General features: G+C 35.8%; 1 protein-coding gene and 2 long non-coding RNA genes across 3 annotated transcripts in view; 2 read left to right on the top strand and 1 right to left on the bottom strand.

Moving 5' to 3' along the window:
* The first annotated feature begins 92 nt into the window (after positions 1 to 92).
* LOC120474765 (uncharacterized) lies at positions 93 to 16,375 on the top strand. Its single transcript, XR_005621825.2, has 4 exons — positions 93 to 334; positions 7,220 to 7,300; positions 13,270 to 13,351; positions 15,132 to 16,375. It is a non-coding gene; the product is annotated as an uncharacterized LOC120474765 (long non-coding RNA).
* On the bottom strand, positions 1,649 to 5,633 carry LOC120475682 (uncharacterized). Its single transcript, XR_016146548.1, has 4 exons — positions 4,904 to 5,633; positions 3,802 to 3,947; positions 3,270 to 3,332; positions 1,649 to 2,495 (listed from the first exon to the last, which is right to left on the bottom strand). It is a non-coding gene; the product is annotated as an uncharacterized LOC120475682 (long non-coding RNA).
* Positions 16,376 to 17,183: 808 nt separating the features above from the next.
* The window catches only part of mapk13 (mitogen-activated protein kinase 13), a 13,824-nt gene continuing 3,305 nt past the window's right edge, over positions 17,184 to 27,702 (top strand). Inside the window, exons 1-10 of the mRNA XM_039665341.2 lie at positions 17,184 to 17,631; positions 18,687 to 18,816; positions 19,224 to 19,282; positions 19,925 to 20,030; positions 20,703 to 20,732; positions 21,861 to 21,908; positions 22,000 to 22,114; positions 23,081 to 23,152; positions 24,458 to 24,537; positions 24,791 to 24,869. Coding sequence (XP_039521275.1) covers positions 17,519 to 17,631; positions 18,687 to 18,816; positions 19,224 to 19,282; positions 19,925 to 20,030; positions 20,703 to 20,732; positions 21,861 to 21,908; positions 22,000 to 22,114; positions 23,081 to 23,152; positions 24,458 to 24,537; positions 24,791 to 24,869 — 832 coding nt within the window. The 5' untranslated portion in view covers positions 17,184 to 17,518. The remainder of the gene's footprint in view (positions 17,632 to 18,686; positions 18,817 to 19,223; positions 19,283 to 19,924; positions 20,031 to 20,702; positions 20,733 to 21,860; positions 21,909 to 21,999; positions 22,115 to 23,080; positions 23,153 to 24,457; positions 24,538 to 24,790; positions 24,870 to 27,702) is intronic.

Raw genomic sequence — 27,702 nt, 5'->3', positions numbered from 1 at the left:
TGGCAACACAGGTGGCCTTAAAGTACACTGCAGCCAACAATGTACAGTTCATGCCGACGTGCCCACGTAGCGTACAAAAGACTGAACTTCATTCAATGCCCCGACATTCACTCGGCTACGTTCTTTGCTTATACTGTTAACAAACATCCAGATGCCGTCCACACTGCTGAGAGCGACGTTTAGATGAATATGTAAATATGTTCTGCGTACTTTCCTCTCGATAACAAAATAAACACACAAGAAAAGTTACAGCTGTAAGAAAGCATCTGATCATAGCAATGTGGATATGTTTGCACAAGCTCTGCAATTCACCGGCGTCATGTCGACAGATGAGGTAATAAAAATTACACTGTTATGATAGTTTGATGATAAATATTTGTGACTATACCGTTCGTTTTTCTCTATTCAACGTAAATTACAAATTAATGTGCATAAATCATATTTAGAGCATTTATAAACATATAAAAATTAATGGATCAAAATCATCTGTGTAGAAAGGTTTTAAAATGTCTGGATTTAATTAGAAATCATGTTAATATAAACACTATAAAAATATTGTTGGTTTAACTTAAAAAAAATAAGTAACCTGGTTGGCTTAATTTTAAATTAATTGAAATGGAAAAATTGACTTAATACAATGAAGGAGATTAATTTAATCACCAGAAACTAAAAATATTATGTTATCCGAACTACATAAATTAAGTTGATTTGACAAAAGAAAAAATGTTGTGATTACAAATTATGAAATTTTTTTTGTTTTTACAGTGAGGAACAAAAGATTTCCACGGTTGGCTATATATATAGTGTAAATGCAGGGACAATAGTGATATGGTAATGTGTGTCACTATGTTTTTGAGCAAGATATTTTAAATTACTTATAAAATAACCATGACAGCAAATGATCAACAAGTTTTCAGTATTTAATAACTTTGGGCTTTAAGTGACATTCATTTGTTTACTGTAAAAAAAAAAAATTTGTTTTAACTTTAAAAAAATAAGTAACCTGGTTGCCTTAAAATTTTAAGTTCACTGAAATCGAAAAATTGAGTTAATACAATGAAGGAGATTGATTTAATCATCAGAAACTCAAAATATTATGTTATCTGAACTACATAAATTATCTAAGTTGATTTGACAAAAGAAAAAAACGTTGTAATTTACAAATCTTGAAAATAATTTTTTTTTTACAGTGTTGAGAAATAACCCATATCTTTACATTTCTGTACTCATTTCTTTACTCTGGTCTCTGTACATGTCGAATGATGTAAACCCTAATAAGTTGATTTAACTCAATTGATTTGAGTAAACTCGTTCCCTCAATTTAATTGAGTAATGGGGTCTCCCAAAACTTGCATATTTAAGTTTACTTAACTTGGTAGTTATGTAGACTTGACTTAAATTGTTTAGTTCACCAAACTTGACGATTATTTAATACACTTAAACAATAAAGTTCACTTAACTAAGTGTTAATATCAATTGTACTTGTATATTTAAGTAAACTCAACATGAAAATGTTACTGTAATATTATTTCAAAATATTAAAGCTATTATTTTTGACTGTAAGCTGTGTGCACACTGCACTTACATAAAACAATGAACATATTGATCTTTTGAGTCTTTATTGACCAAAATTTCAAATGGAAATGAGTCTCACACTGTACATAACTTTACATGTGGCAACAGTATCTAACATTAAGTAGTGCAATATCAATTGTACAACTCTGATCACTTACAAAATACACTTAAGTCTCAGATTTTTGTAAATGTACTGAACATTTACACGTAATGTACATTCTTTTAACATTTTACTGGTTTAAGCTTTATGCAATCACAGCAAAATAAGTAAAGCATACTGACCATAGTCTTTGACCAAATATTTGCACAATATTACAGTACAAACTATACTGTAATTAAACACACTGTAGAGGTATTGTTACCAACAATGGTAACAATATACTAAATTGACTAATGCACATTAATTATAGAGCATTTCACAATTTAAACCATTTTCCCTCACAAAACAAAACATTGTCAGAAATATTAAAGTCTCAAAGTGGCATTTTTAAAAAAAATATATATTTTCTGGGTCACAAAACTGAAGAGGTAGTAAAAATGGTACCAATACATGGTATATATATCCTGCAAATCATTTGTAGAACATTCTCAGAGTGGTGTTAAAGTCTCAAAGTGAAGTTTTTTTTTTTTTTTTACAAAAAGCTGGTTTGCCAGAGACTGCAATTTAGGCTTGAGAGAATATTGTCCCATTGACATTAACACACGCTGGATGAAATCAAACGTGTTGCCAAGTGATTTGGGGTAATTCAGTTCAAGTTCGTAGATCAGACCGAAGAGGAGACACATAGCCTGTGGGAGGTCCTGCATTTTATTATTCCAATCGTAGAAGTTAAATACAAGGAATTGGGGGGCTGAAAGTCAGTGTCCTCAAATAAGATGCCCACTGGCACATTAAGGATGGAGTTGCGATGATCACACACCTAGTGTAAAAACAGACATAAATAGAGTATTACGATCAGGAATCAAATGTCTATAAATTGATGTTTATCAGAACGTGCACTAGATTTATTAAAAACACACATAGCACTAACCTTAATCCCAAATTATATGGACAAGTATGCATTTGACTTTATGAAAATGTACATGTTTCCAGCAAAGATAATACTTTTTTTTTTAAAGTATGCAGTATAAATTACATTTTATTAATTTGAAGAACTGGCTACATTTGTATTTTAAATTAATAGTTCACCCAAACATGATAATGCACTCACTCTCGGGCCATTAAATATATAGAGTTGTTGTTTTGTTTTTTCATCTGAAAAGATTTGAAGAACTGTAGCATCACATCACTTGCTCCCAAATTGATCCTCTGTAGCGAATGGGTGTTGTAAGTAAGAGTCCAAAGAGCAAACGTGTGGATTAATTGTGGATTATTGTGATGTTTTTATCAGCTGTTTGAACAAGTTTGAGCTTCTGTTTGCTAAAGAGGATCGATTTGTGAGCTGGTGATGTAATGCTGAAGTTCTCCAAATCTTTTCAGATGAAGAAACAAACTCTTCTTCATCTTGAATAATCTGAAGGTGAGAACATTTCCTGCAAATTTTATTTTTTTCGGAAACTATTGCTTTAAAATCAACATGATTTTCAAATGCTTGACAAATGCTTAGACTAATGGGAGCACAGGTGGTTGTTTTAATGTTAACACGTGAAGAACAGATGCACTTACTAAACATGACTTGAAGAAATGAACTCACCATCATCTCCAAGCATGATAGGTAGTCCTTGAATCACAAGGGTTAGGACCTCCGTTGGTTGGGCTGATTTTAGAGGAAAACACAAAATTCCATTAATGCCAACTACTGTAATCAATATATTTGAAGAACTTTTATAAGAATATACGATTAAATGAATGCTCTTAAAAGATATAGTTCCCCCAAAATGAAATTTCTGTAATCATTTAGCCACCCTCAAGCTATTCCAAACCTGTACATTTCTTTGCTCAGTTGAATACAAAGGAAGAATACATTTTGAAGAATGTTTGTAACCAAGCAGTTTTGGGCCAACATTGAGTTATACATGCTAAAAAAATAAAAATAACAATACTAAGAACACCAATTGTACCCAAAATTGTTCAATTACAAACATTCTTCAAAATATCTTCCTTTGTGTTCAGCGTTAACAAAGAAATGTATACAGGTTTGGAACAACTTGAGGGTGAATAAAAGTTATCCTTTAAGTTATCTTAAATAAGACAAAACCTTTTTTTTATTATTAACCATTACTAACCTTTATTTGATTCAAAAAGTTAGCCAAGTAACGTTACTGACCAGGAGTCCCCCCTTTGGCTTAAAAAGGTCCATGAACCGTGGACTATTTCTATCAAGGTTCTCGTAGAAATCCTGCTTTAGGTTTTTGCCAGCAATTCTGTTGAACTGGGGAGATAAGAGCAGATCACATAATCACATTAGCGTGCACATTGAAATGCTTTAATTGAATAATTAGGAAACAAATGTAGAGGCTAAGAAATATTTTTAACACGTTAAAGGAATAGACCACTCAAAAATGAAAATGATCATAGCCTACTCATGCTCAAACAGTTGTGTGCATGGTTTTCTTTATTCTGCTGAAAACAAAAAGTAATATGTTTAATGTTTGTAACCAAAAGTTGCTAGTTCGCATTGACTTCTATAGTATTTTATATATGACTAAATCGCTGTAATTATTGGTGACAAGCGTGACGTTAATTTTTCAATCTACGGAACATCATTCGTCCTAGACTCGTAGCTAGTAACAAATGTTCTTATAACTTAAGATAGATACTTTACGAAATACTACGTTTTACAAGTCAAAATCAGAAATGTATCATGAAAATATGTGCAAGTTACTGGTAAAACTGACCTTTGCCCGGGAAAAATAACCCACATGGTTTGTGCATAGCTGCCATGTTCTTTCTTGCACAGAAAAAAAAGATAATCGAATATGTAGCTATCTCACTAGTAAAATAAGAAAATAAGCAGTTGACATTTCAATAATCATACTATCACAAACTAAGTCATGAAGAAAACACTGTTAATTAATGTCGAGGTTGTCAAAAGATTGACCAGAAAAAACGTCACTAAGTTGACCGGTCTCAAATAACGTTAACGTTAGTTAACTATGTTCTTTTGCCGAGAAATACACGATTACACAATTAAACTAATAAATTAAAGAATCGTTTGATATCGCAGTTATCATATCATCACATAAAACGTGTTGGAAAAGTTTGACCAGGAACTAATTAACGTTATGGCTGCGTTCTCTTTTATTAACCGTGCAAGGATTTAAATAAACATATTTCTGAGTTAAAAAGTCATGCAAAGTAACTTTATATCTTAATAGTTGTACTTACCGAGAATGTTACTCAAAGAAAAACTCCCGTCCCGTCTTCATTTGAACTGGTGTCAGCAACTGACGAGACGATGCGAAAATCACCAATTTTGTAATCCACCAATCAGCGCATTAGTTCTCTTGTTGCCATGCAGAACTGCTTGCGTGGCAAATCGCATCAGAGGAAGATCAGAGAGAGACGTTTTAAACCTTTGAAATGAATTTGATTTAACGTTCAACATAATGTGTCGTCGCTGTATTTCTGTCATTTCTGTTATGTTTTTTTTTATTTTTATTGAGACTTGGTTGGTGGCTGATGTGAGGAACTCTTTCATGCATTTTGGCACGTGGCATATATGTGCACGTGAAATGTATGAAAATTGGGTAATAAAGTTTATTTGTCAAGTTTAAAGTATCAGGTTTTTTTTAAAATAAACATCAGTTTATTTCCATTACAATCAATAATTGTAAAATGAAAGCCATTTGTTTTCTGGTAAAATAAGAATGACACCTTGCACTTGAAGAAAGCATGAATGATGCATCATTTCACAGTTAAGACATTTTTGAAAATTACCTTTTGTAAGGTTTAATCATTTTTTTGAGTTCACAGCACTTGAAATCTTAAGTTTTGGTATTTTGAAGGTAAATAAGTTATTTGAACTTATATTTTTGAGTGACAGGGCCAAAATGCAAAATTTTAAGTAATGTTTAGTCAAGTACACTTGATTGTTTAAGTAAAGACAACATTAGGGTTTACAGTGCTCGTATTAAAGCAAAAACAAGCCCTTTATTACACTGGGTTCTGAGTTCTTAGAAAAGGTTCTGTGTTATGCTTGCAGTATTAGGAAATGCTTTTAAGAGTCTGCCTTGACAATATGTCACATTAGACGTACTGCAGAAACCAGTAACTCAAGAGTAATGTGCAAGAACCACATTATTGTAATTCTCTCTTCCTCCATTTATAGATGTGTATGTGTGTATCTGTTTGTGTGTACATAATGCAGGCACATTGTTATAGGTGTGACATTAAACAGGGTTGTGAGTGCTAATTTACACCCCAAACGTGACAAACAGAAAACCTGTGAACTATAAAACGCAAGCAAAGTCTTTGTTCTTCACTTCTTTTTTTAACACATAGCAATCAGCGTTTCTCTCATTAAGGAAAACATCACCTTCCCTCCCACGTCACAGTTTTAAAGTTCCAACATTCACCGCTAATCTTTTATTCATATGTATAGTTCGAATTTCTGTTTCTGCCAGTTGCTTTTTCTTAAAGCATGTCGCAAAAACAGCATATGCTTGTAAAAGTGTGTGTGAGTGGGGGGGTGTGCTGTAAGAGTAGGCTATGGATGCAAGTCAGCTGTCATATGAAACACCAAGTCCAAGTGAACCCTTTTATACATTTATATATTTAATTTAAATATTTTATTGTGACTTCTACATTAGTACATTTTTATTATATACTGTTACATATCAATTGTTTCCATAAACTCATATAAACCATTTATACACAGAGAGGTAGAATTTAGCATGCATCATTATATATTTATACATTACATGTATTTTATAAACACTCATTATCTACACCTCTTCATTTTCTCATTAATGCAATTATCTAATCAATCAATCACATGGCAGTTGCTTCAATATTAAAATATTGAAGTATATTATATATACAAGTATATTTAAAATGGAAAAGCTTTATTTTAAGTTGTAATAATATTTAATAATATTACTGTCTTTATGCATTTTTGATCAAATAAATGCAGACTTGATGAGCACGAGAGACCTCTTTCAAAAACATTAAAATGGTAATGTTTCCAAACTTTTGACCAGTTCTGTATGTGTGTGTGTATATATATAAATAAGAACTGAGTGTGTTAGAGTTAGATGGGAAGTAGCACAAAGTGCTGAGAAGAAAGTAGAAGTAATCAATAGTAGAATCACAGAACCATTAGGTTTAGTATTTGCACTGGCAGTTAAAAGCACTTTGAGCACAATCAAAAAGCACAGCTCAACATTAAACTTGTCTAGGTAGGCTACTTATTTGATTACTGATCATTTACTTGCATGAAAACTTGCTGAAAGTCACTTTTCCCAAAGCATTTTAGCAATACCGCCTGATTCAGCGCCTAAGTTTTTTAGCAAAATGGGATGAGGCACTGAGAATATCAAGTCTGCTTCAAAGTCAACTTGAATTTTAGCTATACAACCCTACTTGTTGGTCAAATGTACCTTCTCCCTGGTCAGATGTGAGGCATGAAGTCAAGGACCTGACGATTGGGACAGAAGACAGGAAGGGTCTCTTTTCATCTCTGTCCCTGTTTCTCTCTTCCAGGTGCTGGCCCTCGGGCCCCTGTTTTAGGCATGGAGCATCACTGTCACTTAACGGTCCGTAGCCGGCTGGGGGATGACAGGCGTGAGTAACACATTCTCTTTTTTTTTACTGACTTTAATATATAGTGACATGCGGCGCCCACATTCACTCAATCAGAGACGTAGACATCTGAATGCCCATCCGAAAACAAAAACGCACATATGCATTCTATTTAGGTACAGACAAATATATGCAGATGGACACACATATGTCATATCTGACTGGTCTTCTCATATCTGCATAATGTCAGTGCGTGTGTTTTATAGGCTTTTTATTAAATTATCTGATTAGAGGAGAAGATTGGACAATTGGACAGAAGATTGAACAAAAGATAGGACATTTTTTTCTTTTTTTATTATTAATATCCCAGCCAATAGAATAGAACTCTGTCACCCTATAACACATAACTTACTTTCTACTGATTATCAATTTTATGCATTTTTACTTCCCAAGTCTGGTCTCCTAATTTGAGAAAACTTTCAATTAAATCCAATCCATAGTTAACTCTGTATATGGAAAAAGTCAAGTCAAATCTTTGATGATTCATTCAGGAATCATCTGATGATTCATTCAGGAATCAGTTTGATCCATTCCTCGAGTTTGAACTCTTTGACTCACTCAAGGATCTGGTTACGAGCACTTATTTGAGAAGACTTTCAATTCAAATTTATTTGTATAGTGCTTTTCACAATACATATTGTTTCAAAGCAGCTTTACAGAAAGTAAATTTCATAAATGTACATAGGAAAAAATACAGTTAATCATGTATTAATTTAGGGCATCATCTGCGTTGACTCGTCTCTTCACTTGCATCAAGTCGTCTTTACAGGCGTTTAGTCATCTCATCGCAGGTGTTGGGGCATCTGAAGTCTCCGTGAGAGGTAAATGGCATTCGTCAGTTCCAACCTCTCAAGGAGACTTCAGATGCCCCAACACCTGCGATGACATGACTAAACACCTTTGAAGAGACGAGTCAACGTCGGCGATATGTTATGCCCTAAATTAATAACTAACTGTATTTTTTCTACGTACATTTCTGAAATGCACTTTCTGTAAAGCAGCTTTGAAACAATATGTATTATGAAAAGTGCTATACAAATAAATTTGAATTGAAAGTCTTCTCAAATAAGTGCTCGTAACCAGATCCTTGAGTGAGTCAAAGAGTTCAAACTCGAGAATTGGATCAAACTGATTCCTGAATGAATCATCAGATGATTCCTGAATGAATCATCAAAGATTTGACTTGACTTTTTCCATATACAGAGTTAACTATAAATGTGTTGGCTAATTCCCCTAAAAAGTGTAAACACCATGATGCCTGCACTGCAAAACTCTGCTCCTTTTGTCCCTGAGCTAGTAATGAGTAAATTAGAGAGAGCAGATGGCTCTTATCGGTCTGCGCAGAGCAACTTCAAGTCAAACACACCTTTTCACAAATCCACTCCTGTGGCCTCATGGGATCTGTCATATACACACTTCAGAATCTCTCCTGAAGAATCTCGGTCTTCTGGGTACTTTTTGCCAACTCTTTTGTGATTATACTGTGAATTCAGATATACTTCTTTTGTCACATAACCGTTTTCAACTGTATATATTTCGGATGCAGCCAAACTGTTTCGAACTTTAATTTCGAAACATTCGAATTCTGAGTTCGAATTCGGCCATAGATCTGGTGAATTCATGAATCTGTGTTTAACATGTGGTTTTGACCAATATCGGGGTCAGTTTTATAATGTAGGTACAGTAATGAAGTTGATAATTAACATGCATGTTAAGGGGACAGTACCTAAATGGTCATGTCCTGCCTAAAAAGAACACAAATTATACTTGCATTTCAAATTTAATTATTTGTAGATTACATTTAACAGATTACACTTTCATGAAGAACCATTTGGTTTGTAATTTGGTTAGTTCTTGTTGCATTTACATGCATTTATCGTCAATGCTTTTGGTTATGAGTGTTCGAATCAGTGAATCATTTTGCAAAGCAATTGGTTATATTGATTCAGCGTTTCGAAAAGCCTCAGGTTTTCCACCGCTAATTTGAGCGTCTGCACTAGCCTGTCATTGGCTTAACCAATGGTGTGAGATTGTTTGACCAATGGAGAATTTGGGGAAACCTGTTTGAAACCATTATTTTTCCAATGCCATTTGGTGACCCTTGACAATTCTGACCTGTTTTGTTCAGTCTGATACAGGTTTATAAGCTTGGCTGAGCAAAACAGATCATTTCGTATATGATCTTGGATGAAATTCAGCCCTCTGTGTTTATCAGTTTTGGCTCATTATAGCTTTATTTGTTTTGCAGAGTGTTTCATATTCTCTGTCAGAGAAAGGGGTAAGTGCTCTAGTCGAATAATGGAGGACCCGAAATGTCTCATGTGTTTAATTTCCCAATGAATGCAAATTAATGAGCAAATAAACCCATGCATAAATAATTGAGATACATAAATGACCAGCGCAGCAGCCTCAGCGGCACAACAGCGTCTCATTAAGAGTTTATAACAATGATACAATGAGAAAAAGAAAAAGAGAGAGAGACCCTGGCAACGGTGTGGTAAAAAGGACTCGTCAGGCCCATCTCTTAATGTAATGGATGGTAATGACAGTGCTTACTGTTGCCCGAATGTACATTGACCGGTCACACAGAGCACTGTCGAGCATAATTAAAAATGTGTGTGTATGTTTGCAAAGAAAAAAGAAAGAGTGATTGTGTGGATGTGTGCACTGTCCATGTGTCTGTAGGGGAATGGAAAGAAAGCTTATTACCCATCTGCCATCCAATCTCAATCTCTTTAAAACAAATGAAACATTCACAAGACCGGGGAGTTTCCATTATCTCTATCCTCCTAAAAGGAGCCTTTTTACTGCCACTGACTAAACACCAGCAGAGGAGGAAGTGGAGGTGAAATGAGAGGAAATGAAGAGCGAGAGGAAAGAGAAATCTGAAGTTGGCAAATGGCATTTGCATAGCCTTTACCATGCAGGTCACACCGCCAAAGCAGAGCAAATCAGCTCGTAAATGAGGCGAATTAAACAAGAAACCTGTTGCTATGCGGAACGGATTTGATCACAGAACGTTCCACGTAAACTCTGAATCATGAAGATGCTGTAACTCGTTCTCATGTTTGAAACATCATTTCCGAGGACATGCTGCGATCCGACAGCGCTATTAGTGAGCTAAAGCGTGCTGTTGCTCGATCTCTTGTGGATTGTTGGTAGCATTAGCATGCTGTGGGCTCCTTGCACAACTTCCTGTCCTGAGGTCACATCTAAATGGAAGAGATTTGAGAAGAGGACTCTGGGTCATGAAGAAGGTCGCCGCCATTAATCATGCCAGAGTCTTTTCACCGCCAGTCCCAGATAGCATCATTGATTGAGGCCAGTGATTAATTCCTCAGTAAAGCAGGTGGAACTTGTGAAATCACATCTTTAATTTGTTTCTAATCACTGCCTGGATGGTCACATGGCAACCAGGACGCATGAAAAAGGATGAATGTGTTCTGCTTCATAGGGTCCCTGAGCAGTGTTCAAGGTTTCCTACATGCCAATCAGGCGATGTCTAGTTTTACTTGATTTGTGTGTTAAGTAGGCTGCCACCTAAATGACCTACTTCTTCCGGAGAGATCCTGAAGTGTGCATGCGATGGACACTTTAGTATCCCATGAGGCCACAGGGTAGGGTTTGTAACTGATGCTGGTAGGACACATGATAATGACAACATGGCGAATGCAGTCTGTCTAGTTTGCACTCATACTCAAACATACTTTTTTTTAGCTCTCGCAAACTACTTATTTTAAATAAGTGCTGATTTAAGACAATATTTAATTTTGGATCTAGCCACTGTCTTTGAGCCAGTCATTGACTCTTTTATGCAACCGAATTGGTCAACAGGAACAATACAAGCAATTTGCCTTTATGAGTGAGATATTAGCTGTGTCCCAATTCAGAGGCTGCATCCTTCGAAGGCCAAGGTCGGAGCATTGTTAAATGGGACGGTAGCCTTCTTGTCGCCTATCAACTATGACAGCTGCCACTGATGAGTGACAGTAACGTTTGTACTCGACTTTTTTGAAAGGTATATTAAACTGTGAAAACTAAAGAGAGTTCACAAACTGTCTAAATATGTTCACCACGGTCCATTTTTGTATATAAGTAAGGAATAATACATCCGGCCGGTGGTTCTCTCAAAATAACCCCCCACGCAAAGTGGAGGATCACTCGGCTACTTACCACATAAGTAAATAATTAGACTGTGTTAAATGTTAAAATATTTTATTAGGTCTTTAAACGCAAAGCTTCCTGGGAGAGAGCCAGAAGCTTTGCGTTCACATCACTTATTACACAGCATTTCGCAACACAAATAATTATGGGGATAAGTAAATTAAACTGTTTAAAAATCATACCTGTTTGTATCTCAAAATCCAACAGTGTACAAAACAATACCCAGACAGCAACATATCGGCCCAGATCCGGCCCACATTTGGTACACCTGGATCTGGGCCAACATTTGTTGCTGTCTGGGTAGTCACAAAATGATAGCAGCTGCGTTTGTATGAAACAATAGAGAGCAAGTCCACAATAACGGATGGCATAAATATATAACTGTACACAAAATATTGATTCGACCGAGTTTTAATATTTTATTAGCTCACCAAACGCAAAACTTCCACAAAGATTAACCGTTCCTAGCAGGCGTATAGCACTGCTTACTGGTGGATAGCGCAAACTGACCAATCAGAATCAAGTATTCCACAGAGTCGTGTAATAATAAAGAGTATAATCTATATAATTGAATTTTAATAAGATATAAGTCAACATTTGAACTGCTATCATTAGATATTTGAGTAAAGTGAAACCCAATGCTCATGTTTTAAAGTGAACTAAAATATATATATTGTCATTGGCATGCAATTAATTCAAGGGTAGACAACGCTGCGAAGGTCCACCTTTATTAATCCTTCATTGTCCAGGAAACAAGGGACCCATTTGGAGGCCGTATTTGTTGTTCGCCCATAGTATGCGATTTTGGATGCAGGCAGTGTTGTAGTCGAGACCACCTCACTCGAGTCCGAGTCGACACCGAGACCAGAGAGAGTCGAGTCCGAGTCAAGACTGAGTCCGTAGAGAGTCGAGTCCGAGTCGAGTCCGAGACCAGAGACGGTCGAGTCCGAGTCGAGACCGAGACCAGTGAGGGTTGATTACCTAATTTACTTTTATTTACTTAGAGAAATCCTTTTTTTTTTTACTGAATTTACTTAGAGTTTAAAAAATATGATCAGTTTAGGGTAAAAAGGCCACATAGTAGGTGGTGTTAAAAGTAATTTTATTACAATTTGTCATGCGCAGTTGCGCACTAGAAAATCACCAATCACTGGCCGTGTCAATCAATTTAAAGAAATATTTTATTAACATACATTAATAATCATGAAAAATATTTTTAATTGAACTCGAGTGGACTCGGGAATAATTCCGAGTCCTAAAAAAAAAATGTTCGAGTACGAGTCAATTCCGAGTCCAAATGGACACGAGTCCATGACAAGACCAAGACCATTAAAATATGGTCTCGAGACCGAGTCCGAGACGAGTCCGCGTCTCGAGTACTACAACACTGGATGCAGGCTCTGATTCATTCAGGACATTCACGTGCAAGTAATCGATTTCAAAATCTGCGACCCTTCCCATTCATTAGCCGTATTCAACTAGAATAACAACATGCAGTAAATGGTGAAACAATTTGCACTTCAAAGCAGTTTTATGGACTATGATACATCAAAATAAAATGATAAACTATCAAGCAGCATAACGGACTGTTTTTGACAATGGAAGCCTTGCATATTCAAATTGCAATGTTTAATTTTATGTATGCGTTGTTAACCAACTTTGTAATTTAGGGGTTTGGCCACATTTCATGTAGTAGCCTATATTGCACTGACTGATGGGTAAATATCTGTCTTCATATCCTGTTACTTTCGATACACTTGTTCCATATGCCGTTTGCTGTCTTTCAGACTGTGCATAAAAACTCCCTTGGATTTGGAATCTCACTAGACCGAATAAAATCTTGAGGACCACTTCGCAGGGCATTCTCAGGTGATTTGAACGCATAACGTCTACTTGTTTCCTGTATCTCTCAGCTTTTCCTTTGAATGAACTCTCTCTCACATCACATCTAAATACGCAAGACCTGAAAAAGGATCAGAAATGCCAGTCAAGCAGTGTAATTTTCTAGACGCAGAACGAACTGTTGATCTGATTACAAGTGGGATTTTAACAAGTGAAAATAATGAATGTTTTGTTTGTTTGTTCTAACCCCTCTATATGACTGCAGTTCCCCATAGACAAGCAGCCAGTCATCTTCAATGTCCTTTTTTTTATGACAGAACATGGAAAATGTCTAAATATGAACTAATATGAAATCTCATGCTATTTAAATTATTCATGAGTTGAGATTCAAACTAACCTGACACACTTCCATTCTCCGAACTCTCTTTAGAGAGAAAGTGGAGTAAATTGGGTTGTTCGATGAGAGAAAAGACAAAGATTTGATATAAAAATTGTCCCTAACTGGTTTGTGACCCAAAAAATCTGTTGCATATCTGTTCTGGTTGGGTAAATGTAACTATATAATTCAGAGTTAGCAAAATTATAACATTGCAAAATAAATCAAGACACTACTCAGTTCTTTTGTTGTGGATGTCAGAACACTGTAAACAAGCCTTAACCCTTTCGCACTTATATAGGCTACAATCACACCGGTGTGACTAGACTGGTCAGTGCATCACGTGAATTGCTAAATTGAAACGTGCTTTCGTGCGTTGGCTGGCGCTGAACCAGAGACAGACGTGCTCAGTGCTCTCACAACTATTCAGTGTTTTCAACCACATAATGTTTATTTTAGGTTTCATATATTTAAATACACATAAGTACTATCAAAAAAGTGATTTTTGACTTAGGAAAATACACACTGATGTCTATGGAAGTGGCAACAATAATCCTTTCCATTATAATAAAACGACACGTTTTATTCATATCAGATACACATTGTGTAAGTAGCTTTACATTTGACCCTATTCTTCTTCTCCCAGTTCACCGGCCACTCACTTTCATGTATTACAGCTCACTTTTACATATTTTCAATGGAGGGACATAAAGCTCTCAAACTAAAACTAAAATATCTTAAACTGTGTTTCGAAACGACATGAGGGTGAGTCATTAATGAATCGTTTTTAATTATAGTCACCCAAAAATGAAAACCATACATCTTTAGCCTATTTTTTTTTACAAAAACAGCTTTCCGTAAAGTAAGATACAAAGTAATGGGGCCTTTTATACATTGTCGTGTTTCTTTAGAAATAAATAATGGACAAATTAAGTCTTTGGGCGCATCAGATGTAAAGTTATTCGCTGTCAAAGTGATGCCAAAATGAATGGGAGTCAATGGAAATGCTAACTCAAGTGAAGTTCTGCTACAAGATGGCGGCTCCAGCGAGGCTTCAACTTCCGGCTGATGGATTACCGGAGGAGGGAGGGTCTAGCTAGTTTCCGTTTTGTTTGACAATACTTTAAACGTCAACAAGAAGCAACATCGCCACCTTTAAAGTCGCGTGGATGGCCGTTACTGGAAGCTAGTTTGGCTGAAAGAAGAAAGTCATATACTAAGTGTACAGCCGTGGCTTTTTAAATTATAGACTCATTTTCATTTGTGGGTGAACTAACCCTTTAAATCACATTAAACTGACATAAAAAATGAGCTGAATCTCGCAACCTATAAACAAGTTGCTTAACTTATTTTGATGAGTTAAAGCAAAGTAAAAACATATATTGTCATAACCTTGTTCATATGACTTTTATTTTATTTTATTTTTTACAGTAAAGGCATTCAACTGAGGTGTAATTCATTCTAATTTGTAGCTATGACATCATCAGCCAGTTGTCGTCTATATGTAAAATCTTGGTCCTGAAGAAAGCCATTGGGTAAGCACAATCTCATACCCGTCAAATTTTCTCTGTTCAAAACAGTCTGCAAGATTTAAACCCTTTAAAACATACACTGAATGTTTTATTAAGACTTCTGAATGCATTATTATAGTGCATTATTAAGGCTTTCCAAGAAACAAGCCTAAACGTATTCATTTGAAATGATTTGCAGATGTGTCAATCCAGGTTTAAATGTGTATTTTAGCTCGGGTTTACATCACCACCCAGATCTTTTAATAAATAAACCCCCCTGTGTTATGAATACATATTAGAGTGACACTACTGACATTTAGATCCAGTGTGATTATTCAGAGAGGGGATAAAGAGCCAAAGCCCCCCCCTCCCACACACACACACACACACACACACACACACACACACAACCGTTAGTTCAGGAAGGAAGAGCCCACCACAACGCAGTCTGCTGCTAATGAGCCAATTATCTCTGCACTGCAACACAGGAAGTCGTGGCCGTAAAAGAGTGACTTTTCTTTTATTCATCATTTTTACAAGAGCTTGTCAGCCAGCTCTCTGACACCGAAAATGTTAGACGGGTATAAGGGCTTATTAGACAAGCCTAGTTTTTAATGCTTTTATATTACCTCTATACCAAAGCATATTAATATTAATGTATTAAACTTCGTGACCTTATAAGTTTTCATGAGTTCACAACCTAAAAGATGGGAAATGCAGTAAAGTTGGGTCATGAATCACTCATATATCGGGGATTATGGCGTTATGACTAATGTTACCCTGCTGTGAGACTGCTCACGTTAGGACTGTCTGACAGTGCCATCTGGTGGATAGCAAATGTTTAAATAAACAAGCTTTTATTTATGGGCCAGTGGAGAGCCTGTAAGAATTCATTTTTGTCTTTCACAGTTATAGCCTTCCAATAATTGAGTGGTTCAGTGCCTGTAAAACTGGTAGAGAGATGTATATGCCCCAGAGGGAACATCCAAGAGATACTACTCCCAGATTCTCTACTGCATTTAATTTTGTGATGGCTCACTATAACCTTTAATGTACTATCAATCACATTGGTATAACTGTCTGATATACCAATAGGACATGTCAGTTTCCATAACAGCCAGGCCGAATAACTCCGATGGGCTGATTTTCATTTTTGGGTGAAAAATCCCGTTACAGGAGTATTTCACTTTAAAAAAAACTTTTGCTGATAATTTACTCACCCCCATGTCATCCAAGATGTCCATGTCTTTCTTTCGTCAGTTGAAAAGAAATTAAGGTTTTTGATGAAAACATTCCAGGATTTTTCTCCATATAATGGACTTCAACCAAACGGTTCAAGGTCCAAAAGATACTTTCAGTGCAAACTGCAAACTGTTCAAAGGGCTTTAAACGACTCCAGACGATGAATTTTTCCCGAGTCAATTCGTTCGAATCTTTCATTTTGTTCATTCAACGAACGAATCATTTGGTACGAATCGTCTGGAATCGTTTAAAGCCCTTTGAACAGTTTGCAGTTTGCACTGAAAGTGTCTTTTGGACCTTGAACCGTTTGGTTACCAGTAAAGTGCATTATATGGAAAAATCCTGGAATGTTTTCATCAAAAACCTTAATTTCTTTTCGACTGAAGAAAGAATGACATGGACATCTTGGATGACATGGGGTGAGTAAATTATCAGCAAAAGTTTTTTTTTTAAAGTGAACTACTCCTTTAAGTAAGTTCAGTGTTGATTAATTTCCGTAGTAAAAAAATATATAATAATTCTATTTATTAATTTAGTTAATATTTAATTAAGCAAATTTTTAATGCGGTTTATGATAATATTTTATCAAAAAGAATCATTTCAGAGAACTCGAGAGATATTTCAAAAGAGATTGCTGCTATGCTAACCCTATGGGGCTAAGGTAGGCTACTGAACCACCCAGATATGTGTTTACATCATAGAGGTTTACACACTGATCTAGATCAGTAGGTTTTTACATGAAGGTGAGCAGCAGTGTGTCACTCTGCAGTTGCTTGAATTCGAAAGAGGGCGTGTGCGGGGATCATGACGTCGACGTCAGGCAGATCTCAGCGCGTTCGATTACAGCGAGCTTTTCAAAGTTTCCATGGATCGGGATTTAAAACGTCGATTCCGCGGCCTCTCCGCACTACATAGAACCAGATAAACGGCCGTTTTAGTTAGGCGTGAAACAGAATCGTTCCTACGCAGTGACCTTTTGGAGCTCGAATGCAGAACAGCGCGTAGGAGTCGCTGTGTGCGCGGTGATTGAACGTTTGATTTCTGTCAGTTTTCCTTCACAGCTAAATGGAGTCACGAGTAGAATTCAATCGAGAGGAGATTAACAGTACGGTATGGGAAGTTCCGGAAAAGTACATTTGCTTGAAGCAAATCGGAACTGGAGCGTATGGCAGCGTGTGGTGAGTAAGTTCCTGACAGACAGGTAACGTTCCCCGCACACGAGCTGCATCTCAACAGGTTACCGCATGCACGAAGATTAGAAAGACGCCGTGTGGCAAGCCGCATTAGCATTCATTGCTTTTTCAACGAACTGCTGTTTTGTTAGCATTCATAGTGACTGTTTAAGTTGTTACTAGTCACTATCCTAAGTATTCCATGCTTAATCTTTAGTTACTCATTACTATACAGTTATAAGTAACGTTACTACGACAGTACCTAGTAAAAGCATAGGTTAATAGGGTAACACAACAACAGTAAGTTACTTAATGGATTAACTTCTAGTATCATGTGAATAATCACTTAGGGAATTTAAAAAGATATCTAATCCTGGTACTGTAATTTTGTGCAGAACTTCGTTTAAATCCTAAATCAACTTATATATACATGTGTGGAGTTATATAATACACCTGGCCTGATACGATAACCAGTGTTATGAATGGTAACAGATATGGTAGAACTCTATTTTGTTTAGACTGTTTTTAAATATGTGATTTAAGTGAAATATTTTGACGCTTTTAAATCTCTTTTCTTAACTCTAGTTAGAAATGTTCAACATCCGGCAAATGGGCTGACATGGTACTGATGTCACTAATGTATTCAGCATTCCTAATTTTGCAGGCCTTTTGCTATGGACATTTATGTTAATCTGTGCTACTCTATTTGCGCATTTACTACGGCAGTCACATTATTGCTTAAGTTAGTCATGATATGATCTATCCCAACAGCATTGATTGACATTTCCTGTTGAGGGTTTGATGCCACAAAACCTTCACGACTGCTGTTTGATCAAACTCTGGTGAAAGTGGGCGACTGTGAAAAACACATGCCCTGACAACTTAGTCTTTACAGCAAAGCAGTGTGTGTGTGTGTGTGTGTCAGAAAACATGCTTAGTGTAGTTTCTTATTTGAATATTGCACTTTCTGTATCAGTTCCTGAATCTTACAGTTGCTTCTTAAAACTGTAACCTCAGTTCATAATGTTTGGGTATGATAGTGATTGTTCTTCCTATCTTAGCTCATCCATCAACAATAAAACCAAAGAGAAGGTGGCCATCAAGAAGCTTCACCGACCCTTTCAGTCAGAGATCTTCGCAAAGAGAGCCTATCGCGAACTAAGGCTACTCAAGCATATGAAACATGAAAACGTAAGTGTTGTCTATGCCTGACATGCCTCGAGGTCAGATCTTGTTGTTTTCATTGTTAGTGCTAGATTTCAGCACAACCAGAAAGAAGTTTCAATGGTTTAAATGGCTTTTGCAAGGCATAAAAGACTTGTATCACACCATACCTATTGTTTTCATTGAGAATGTTGCGAGTATCACTATGTTTAGCTTAGTGGACTGAATGTGTGTATGTATGTCTGTACAGGATACTTGTGGCACCTGGAGACAATGATGATTGATTGCAGTGTCATAAACTGTGTATTATATTAGCATCTAAAAGATACACAGAACACTGAAACCCAGGCAGCCTTATTCAGTCCATCTAACACCATATTAATATCTGGAAAAGATGGTGACTCACTTCTTGCCTTTTTGCTGTCCAATCCAAGGTGATAGGTCTGCTAGACGTTTTTACTCCTGCCTCCAGAATGGAAAACTTCCAAGACTTGTAAGTCTTTAATGAGCCCTGTGTATGTGAAATCTATCCTGAGACGGATTTAAAGAAACAGTTCAGCCATAAAAACTAATTCTGTCTTTATTTACTCAACGTTTATCTCTTTTTTTTTATTTTTATAAAATGACAGTTCATAGTGACTTTAATTTCAGCCTGATCATGATGTAAAAGAGCTGCATGAAGATCCTTTTCTAATGGAGAGAATTACTGCAATGGGTTTGTGACAACATGGAGCTAGGGCTGTCAAATGATTAATTGCATCCAAAATAAAAGTTTGTGTTTACATAATATATGTGGGTGCATTGTGTATAATTATATATATATAAATGCACACACACACATGCTTGTATATATTTAAGAAATATTTTCATGTTTATAATGTACATAGATTTATATATAATGTATATTATATATAAATATAAATATTTTATATTTTATATTTTTTTCTTAAATATACTGTATATGCATGTGTGTGTATTTATATATATTACACAAAATAATTATACACTAAACTTTAATTTTGGATGCAATTAATCGCGATTAATCGTTTGACTGCCCTAATAATGACAGAATTTATTTTTTGGGTGAACTGTTCCTTAAATAAAAAGAGAAATAAGCAATTCCTTTCTGTTTTAGCTACCTGGTGATGCCGTACATGTACACAGATCTCTCTAAAGTCAAGGGCCTCCTTACAGAAGACCGGATCCAGTTCCTGGTCTATCAGATGCTGTGCGGACTAAAGGTGAAACCGAAATAACCTCTCACAAAGAAAGGCCACATTTTCCCAACCAGGCATGATGCAACATGTTTCCAATAGTTTCTCCTCACATGGAAAATGAAAAAACAGTTTTGCTTCTTTCATTTTCCTTTTTACAAGAAATACATCACATTATGGAAGTAAAAAATTGTTGCGAATGTAGTTTCCTGTTGAGTAAACGTCTTACAATAGTTAAGTAACTGAGTGTTTGTGAAAAAAGACCAAGTATTTGGCACTTGTAAATCACATCAGGCATTCACTAGGTCAGAAAAGAAACTTATCCACCTGCAAACCCTTTAATTAATGCAAAGCAGTAGTACTGCAGGAAATCAGACATCTTACTCTTAGTTTTGATGCAAACATTCAGCGTATACATAGCCTTTCAAAGTATACTTGATATGATAGTGTGTGTGAACAAAGTGTACTTTGCATGCTTGGTTAGGAAAATTGTTCTGCATGCGCTCAGTGAATTGTATGTATGTGTAAAAACAGAAGTATACTTTGGGTTTAAGATCATTGCCAGAGGAAATGTTATTAGAGTATTTCTGATCAATCCTGTTGTTAGTGTAATCAAATACTAAAACATAACACTGTGAAGAATCTCATAATGCTGATTTCTTTTTTCTCTCTGTCCCTCTGTTTTTCTCCACTCCACAGTACATTCATGGTGCTGGCATCATTCACAGAGTAAGTGAGACTGGCAGTGAATAAACAGCATCTGCTCATAATTATCATTTCCACACAGTGCTGAATTTAAGGCACATGGCATCTCTTGGGAGCATTGTAGCTCTTTGCTGCATGGGGGAGCTTTCATCTCCATGAATTAATTTACTTGCAGCTAATTCGCTAATATATATTGATCAGTGGACTATCAGCCACCATTAACTACGCCTCCTCTAATCTGAGAAGATCCCTCTCAGTTGACGAGCAATAAATATAATTTATATTTGTTAATAACTATTTTACAACAGCTTCAGACATGTCTCATCCAATTAACGTAGTTTAAATAGAATTTATTGCAGTTTTGAGTCTTGTTTTTAACTATGTAATACGAAGCTGTGTTTTTGGTCATTGATAATGAATAAAGAAAAAAATAATCCAAATAAAGAAAAGTAAATTGATGTAAAAAAACTTTTTTTGTAAAACATTTTAATATTAATAAAACATTTAATAGATGTGTCAGATTCACAGAGTAAATATTACCTAATTACCTAAAATATTACCATAGAATATTACCATATTACCTAAAATGTCCAATGTAATATACTGTATATATAGCATGTCTCCAGGAAAAAAAAAAAAATATATATATATATATATATTAAATTTATTTATTTTATTTTTTTCTGGAGACGTGCTAAATATATATATATATATATATATATATATTTTTTTTTTTTTCTTTCTGGAGACGTTCTGACAGTATGCCCTTAGTAGATGCACATTCTTCGTAGATGCACACTCCATGTTGCCATGATTATTTATCTAAACGTTTGTTTTTTTTTTTTACATGCAAGTTTAGAAATGTACTTTGTGTCTCTAATTCTATTATTATCAGTGAGTTCAAGGCTTTTTGCTTTGGGTGATCTTTCCTATTGTGCATTGTCATATGAGTTAATGCCAGTGGTTTCCTGTTAAGTAAGGCAGTGCCTGTACAGGCTCAGAACTGTTTGAAGCCGCCCGGCTCACTTTGAATGTGAAAAATACAGCTTGTAGAATTCAGACTCAAGATTTGTTAAGAAACCCACTATGATCTTTTGGGATTGTTCAAGAACAATGTCTTTGTAGGAAGATTAACACCTTTCTGCATTGCAGGACCTCAAACCAGGAAACCTGGCTGTGAACCAAGACTGTGAGCTGAAGGTCTGTGCCACCATTCTTTTACCATAAAAGAGAAAAGCATAAACCCCCAGTTGACGGTTGACAGTAACACCTTCCTTTCCTCTGGCTGCAGATACTGGATTTTGGCCTGGCGCGTCATACAGAAGCAGAGATGACAGGTTATGTCGTGACGCGGTGGTACCGGGCCCCTGAGGTCATTCTGAACTGGATGCACTACACGCAGACAGGCAAGATGTTTGTCATTCTTTAAGATGTATATTGATACTCGAATTATTAACAAGAGTTACTCAGGTGTTTCAGATTAGGAAAAACAATTGTTCATAAAATATGAGGTAAATAATTCATTATTGATTCAGTCATCTGTTATAGTCCAGTTAGTTTCTTGAAAGCTGTCCAATAGCACCTCTATTGGTCTACATGAGCATTTATAGCATTCTCTCATTAGGATTCATAGGTATACAATAGTGGCCAGAAGTGATCTCCAGCCTAGGCAAATTGACATTTACATCCTTTATTCCTAGCATTTGTAAGCATATTGTATAGTTGTGCTGGGAGTCAATTTTTGTTTTTGTTGTTGTTTTGATAATGTTTTGAATAAAAATATCAAAACATTTCCCCATATTTTAATGGTTTAATCAAACTTCTAGGAACAAGTATCCCCTCCAAACTTCACTTTTGGCCACTACTGTAGTTCTGTCACAGAATTATTTTGGATAGACATGCAAAATCAACATATGGACACCTTACAGTTAAATGCATAGAATTTATTTCTAACAAATTTACATATTGTAAATCTTTACCAATCTTTTTTTTAAGATTCATAGAATATGGAATTAATTGACTGGCTTTTTTCTTGTATTTACTATTTACAAAAAATGTTGGGACTGACAGAACTCGATAAACAAGCACCTCCTAATCATTAGTTTTGAATCTCTTTTTCACATGAATATTAATGGGATGACATTAATATTTACTGTGCTAAAATATGAATAGTTATGTTTGCTAATGTAGATATCAGTCTTTAATTGCCAGTTAGTCTGATGTTTTCATTACTAAGATCAATACTATATTGCTGAGTTCAGTATTGATGCATGAATGTATAGTATGTCAAATGGTTTGCATTCTGTTAAGGACTGGTGTAATGATTATTATAGTTCAATATTTGTGATTTTTGCCTTTTTCCTCCTTTCTAGTGGACATCTGGTCTGTTGGGTGCATCATGGGTGAAATGTTCAATGGAAAAACACTCTTTAAAGGAAAAGACTGTATCCTTCAGCATTCTCTTTGCCAATTTTTTTACTAAATGACCACATTCTGGGGGCTAGATTAAAGATATTTTTAAAGGAATAGTTCATCCATAAATTAAGTTCTGACATTATTTACTAGGGGTGTAACGGTACATGTATTCGTATTGAACCGTTTCGGTTCGAGGCTTCCGGTTCGGTACGCATACAAACCGAACGATTGCTTGGACCATTTTTCCTGCCGGCAAAATTCGTGCTGACGCGGCCAACACAACGTTGCGCAACATCAAATGGCAAGCGTAATGAAAGCAGAACGAAACTGCGCTACTCGTTATGTGCTTCACGGATCGTTTATCAGTTCGGACCAGCAACATCTGTGCAGCGCGAGCCGATCTTGATCAAGCAACACTGTTACTACACCGCGCTAAGAGATCCGGTAAAGAAAACATTTGAATTCGCCACTGAGGTAATAACATCGCTGCGAGATCTAGTGAGAAGCATTCACATTTCTCCGTTATTAACCGTAGATCTCAGCGCTGTCATGGAAACCAGGAGAAACATTGTGCCGTGAATGAACTAGTAATACTTTCGTCCACAGACCAGCAACATTCACCATGGATTTAATATAGTAACACTAACTGGAACCAGTTTGGCTGGAATGGTGAAATGCTTTCAAGTACTTCACACATCTTTTTCCAGCACTTCAAAATTCAAATATTATATAAATAAACATATATTTAAATGTTATTTTTAATGTGATGACCAAAACATTATTTGTTCATCCTTCAAAGATGACCCCCATTTATAAACCTGAAAGTTTCAAGATCTAGGAAAACTCACACTTATTTAAAAATATTTTTTCTTTAAACAAATAGGAAATTTCTCTGGCATTTCTTTCTTTTTGGTGTATCGAAAACGTACCGAACCGTGACTTTAAAACCGAGGTACGTACCGAACCGTGATTTTTGTGTACCGTTACACCCCTATTATTTACTCATGTCCTTCCAAACCTACATGTTTTGTTTTTTTGTTTTATATATAAAAGAACAACCATTGTGTAGCTCTTCAAATATTCTACTTTATAGACTATTTTAAAAATAACAGCATACATGTTTGAAATCATTTTCATTTTTGGATGAACTATCCTTTTAACATTCTGTTTCTTAAGTTTCACTGCCATACAGGCACTGTTATTTAGTTAATTGCGATTGCATTTAGAAATGCCACGCAGCTCACTTATACACTTTTGTCTTGCTTGTCAAAAACATAAATAACTTGGAGTTGGAAATGACATGCTGTGCATTGCCTTTGACTTTTGACATTCAGACATGGATCAGTTGACTCAGATAATGAAAGTAACCGGAACACCAGGCCCAGAATTTATTGAGAAACTAGAAAGCCCAGAGGTAAGACATTTCCAATGCAACCAAAGATTGTATATTCAATACGTGGTGTGTCTGGATCTTGATTAAATGTGGGACTAAACTCTGATGCAACTCGGAATGAATTGCTAATGCGATGCGAAATAAGATGGTCTTGAATTTTTTGGGGGATTTTTTCAGTTTGAATCATATTGTGTGACAGTTGCTGTAGCTACTGTGCACAGCTGTCATCCTTGATCTTGATAAATGTCAATATCTCTTCACTGCTGTTAAATAGGCTAAGAGTTATATCAGATCCCTGCCCCACTACCCACGCAAAGATTTCTCTACATTGTTTCCCAGAGCCAGTAAAAAAGGTAAGTTATACCCCAATAAAATTACTCCTTTGTCATGTTGTCACATTTCATGCTTAGCAAGAGACTTTTTTCAGTGTAAAGCTTATGATTTAGCTTGACTATATAGTTACTACCTGTCAATGTGATGCATCATTATTTCTGACAAAAATGACAAGATGCTGGAGCAATTGCAACGGTTAAGCAAGTTTGTACATTTTTACACCATATTCTGAAATATTTCACAGCAGCGGAAACTTCGAGATTAGTTCTATATTGCAACTTGGAATAGGAAATTTCAGCCAAACATTTTTATGACATTATTCAATGTTACGTTTTCTGAAACAAGCTTTGTTAGCTCTGCAGATATTTATAGATTTGGTAACACCTTACAATTAGTTAACATTAGTTAATTCATTGGGTATTATGAACTAATGATGACCATGATGTGTTTTAAAACTTGACTCTAATTTTATACTAATTTTATATTTTAGAACCTTAAAACAAGCTTAATGACTAGCCATAATCAACTGTTGAGTTTCAGAAGTAAAAACTCCATTCAGTTTCTCCATAGGGAAATTTATTTTTATTGATAACTTATTAACCATTAAAGACAGACCTACTGTGAACTGAGGTTGTTAATCTACATTACTACTTCACCCATTATACAGAAAATTCCACCAATCAGTGAGTTGAAACTATCATTCTTTGCTAAAGCCATTAAAGGATTAGTTCACTCCAGAATTAAAATTTCCTGATAATTTACTCACCCCCACGTCATCTGAGATGTCTGTCTTTCTTTCTTCAGTTGAAAAGAAATAAAGGTTTTTGAGGAAATTTGAGGAGGATTTTTCTCCATATAGTGGACTTTAATGGGGTCCAACAGTTTGAAGGTCCAAATAGCAGTTTCAATGCAGCTTCAAAGCCTCTACTATTCCTCTCAGACGAGGAATAAGGGTCTTATCTAGCGAAACCATCTGTCATTTTCTATAAAAAAATAAGTATTTGTATACTTTTTAACCACAAATGCTCATCTTGCACTAGCTCTGCAATTCCCCACGCATTATGTTAGGGTGACCAACAGTCCTGTTTTCCCAGGACATGTCCTGTTTTCCCATCCTGTCCTGGGTGTTTTTTATAAAGTGATGAAAATGTCCTGGTTTTCAAAAAACTGCTGGGAAAGATCAGTTCTACAGCAAAATAGGCGAACAAGAAGAATGTGGAAGAAAAATAAAGATATAAATATATTTTGTTAATTTGTTTTTGTAAGTTTGTGAGAGCTATTTTTGTTCAGTTTGGAGGTATTTCTTTTAGTTATTTATATATTGATTTTTCTAATACAGAAGAGACAGTATTTCTATCATTATTTCATTCATTATTTTTGAAACGTGTCATAAAACGTCTTGAGTAACCTCTGAGTGTCACGGTGCGGGTTCAGGCAGAAGGACAGGCTGAGTCCAAAATCACGAAGAACATAGATTTAATTTCAAAAATACAGGCAGGAGGACAGGATACACAGCGTAACATTAAACATTGACCGACCAGGACAGAATGAAACAGAGGGAACTAAATACAGGCAGGAATCAGACATAATGAGGTGAAGACAGGTGAAACAGATGAACAGGACGCTGAACGGGAGGCTGATGAGGGAGTGAGTTCAGGTGTGCAGACGAGAGGATCATGGGAAGTGTAGTGCTGGAGGATGGTGCAGACGAAGGACTGTGACACTGAGAAGCCTGAAACTGAATTTGTATCTTGTTATATAACGTTTTTTATCCATATAATTGTATTGAAATTAATTAGACATCTTTGAGTAAACTTCGAGTATCATTTGAGTATCTGTTTGCTGGGTCGAGTGTCTTGGTTTTTGATAATCAAAATATGGTCACCCTACATTATGTAATCACATTGAAAGACTGTGCAAAGACCAAGTCAAACGCCATTTACAAAAAAAAAAAAAATTATAAATAACAAGCAAAAACTTTTTCCTACCCTACATTTTTGAACCAGAACACAACATTCATGATTACGTAATGTGTGGCACATCGCAGAGCTAGTGCAAGAAGAGAATTTGTGGTTAAAAAGTATTTATACTTCATATATATTCTTTTTTTTTAAAATGACAGTTCGTTTCACTAGATAAAGACCCTTATTCCTAGGCTGGGATTGTGTAGAGCACTTTGAAACTGCAATTTGGACCTTCAAGCCGTTGTACCCCATTAAAGACCACTATATGGAGAATCCTGCAATATTTTCCTCAAAAAACTTCATGAACATCTATCATTAAAATTTCAATTCTGAAGTTAACTAATCCTTTACGTACCGAGTCTTGTTTTTGTATTTTTGTCCGACTTTCAAATACCTTTATGCTTCAAATCAAAGCTTGTAATGTTATAATTCACCTCGTAGCTGGTTGGCTTGGTTCATGGCTTATAACGCTTTAAAGGAACACTCCGACTTTTTGGGACTTTAGCCTATTCACCTTACCCCCCAGAGTTAGATAAGTCCATACATACCTTTTTCATCTCCGTGCGTGCTATAAGTCTGTTTGACGCACCCACCGCTAGCCTAGCTTAGCACAAAGACTCGATGTGAATGGTTGCATCTTTCATACTGATCCAAATGAGTGGCAAAATAACGCAAACGTTTTCCTATTTACATGTTGTGATTTGTATAGTCACATAATGTACAAATAACAAAGTCAAATGAGACACAGACATCTTTTAACCGTATAAAACCTGGGAACTATTCTCTGAAGGCGAAGCACTGCTACTTTGACGGCGTAATAACCGCATCACCGGAGACACGCCGTGGTGAGGAGCGGAGAGTTCGCTCGGTGTTTGGGTAATAGAGTCAG

This window comes from Pimephales promelas, chromosome 14 (genome assembly GCF_988280905.1).
Source record: "Pimephales promelas chromosome 14, fPimPro1.hap1.1, whole genome shotgun sequence".
Taxonomy (NCBI): domain Eukaryota; kingdom Metazoa; phylum Chordata; class Actinopteri; order Cypriniformes; family Leuciscidae; genus Pimephales; species Pimephales promelas.
Note: the sequence above shows the minus strand (reverse complement) of the source record. Positions and strands in the feature narration are given on the sequence as shown.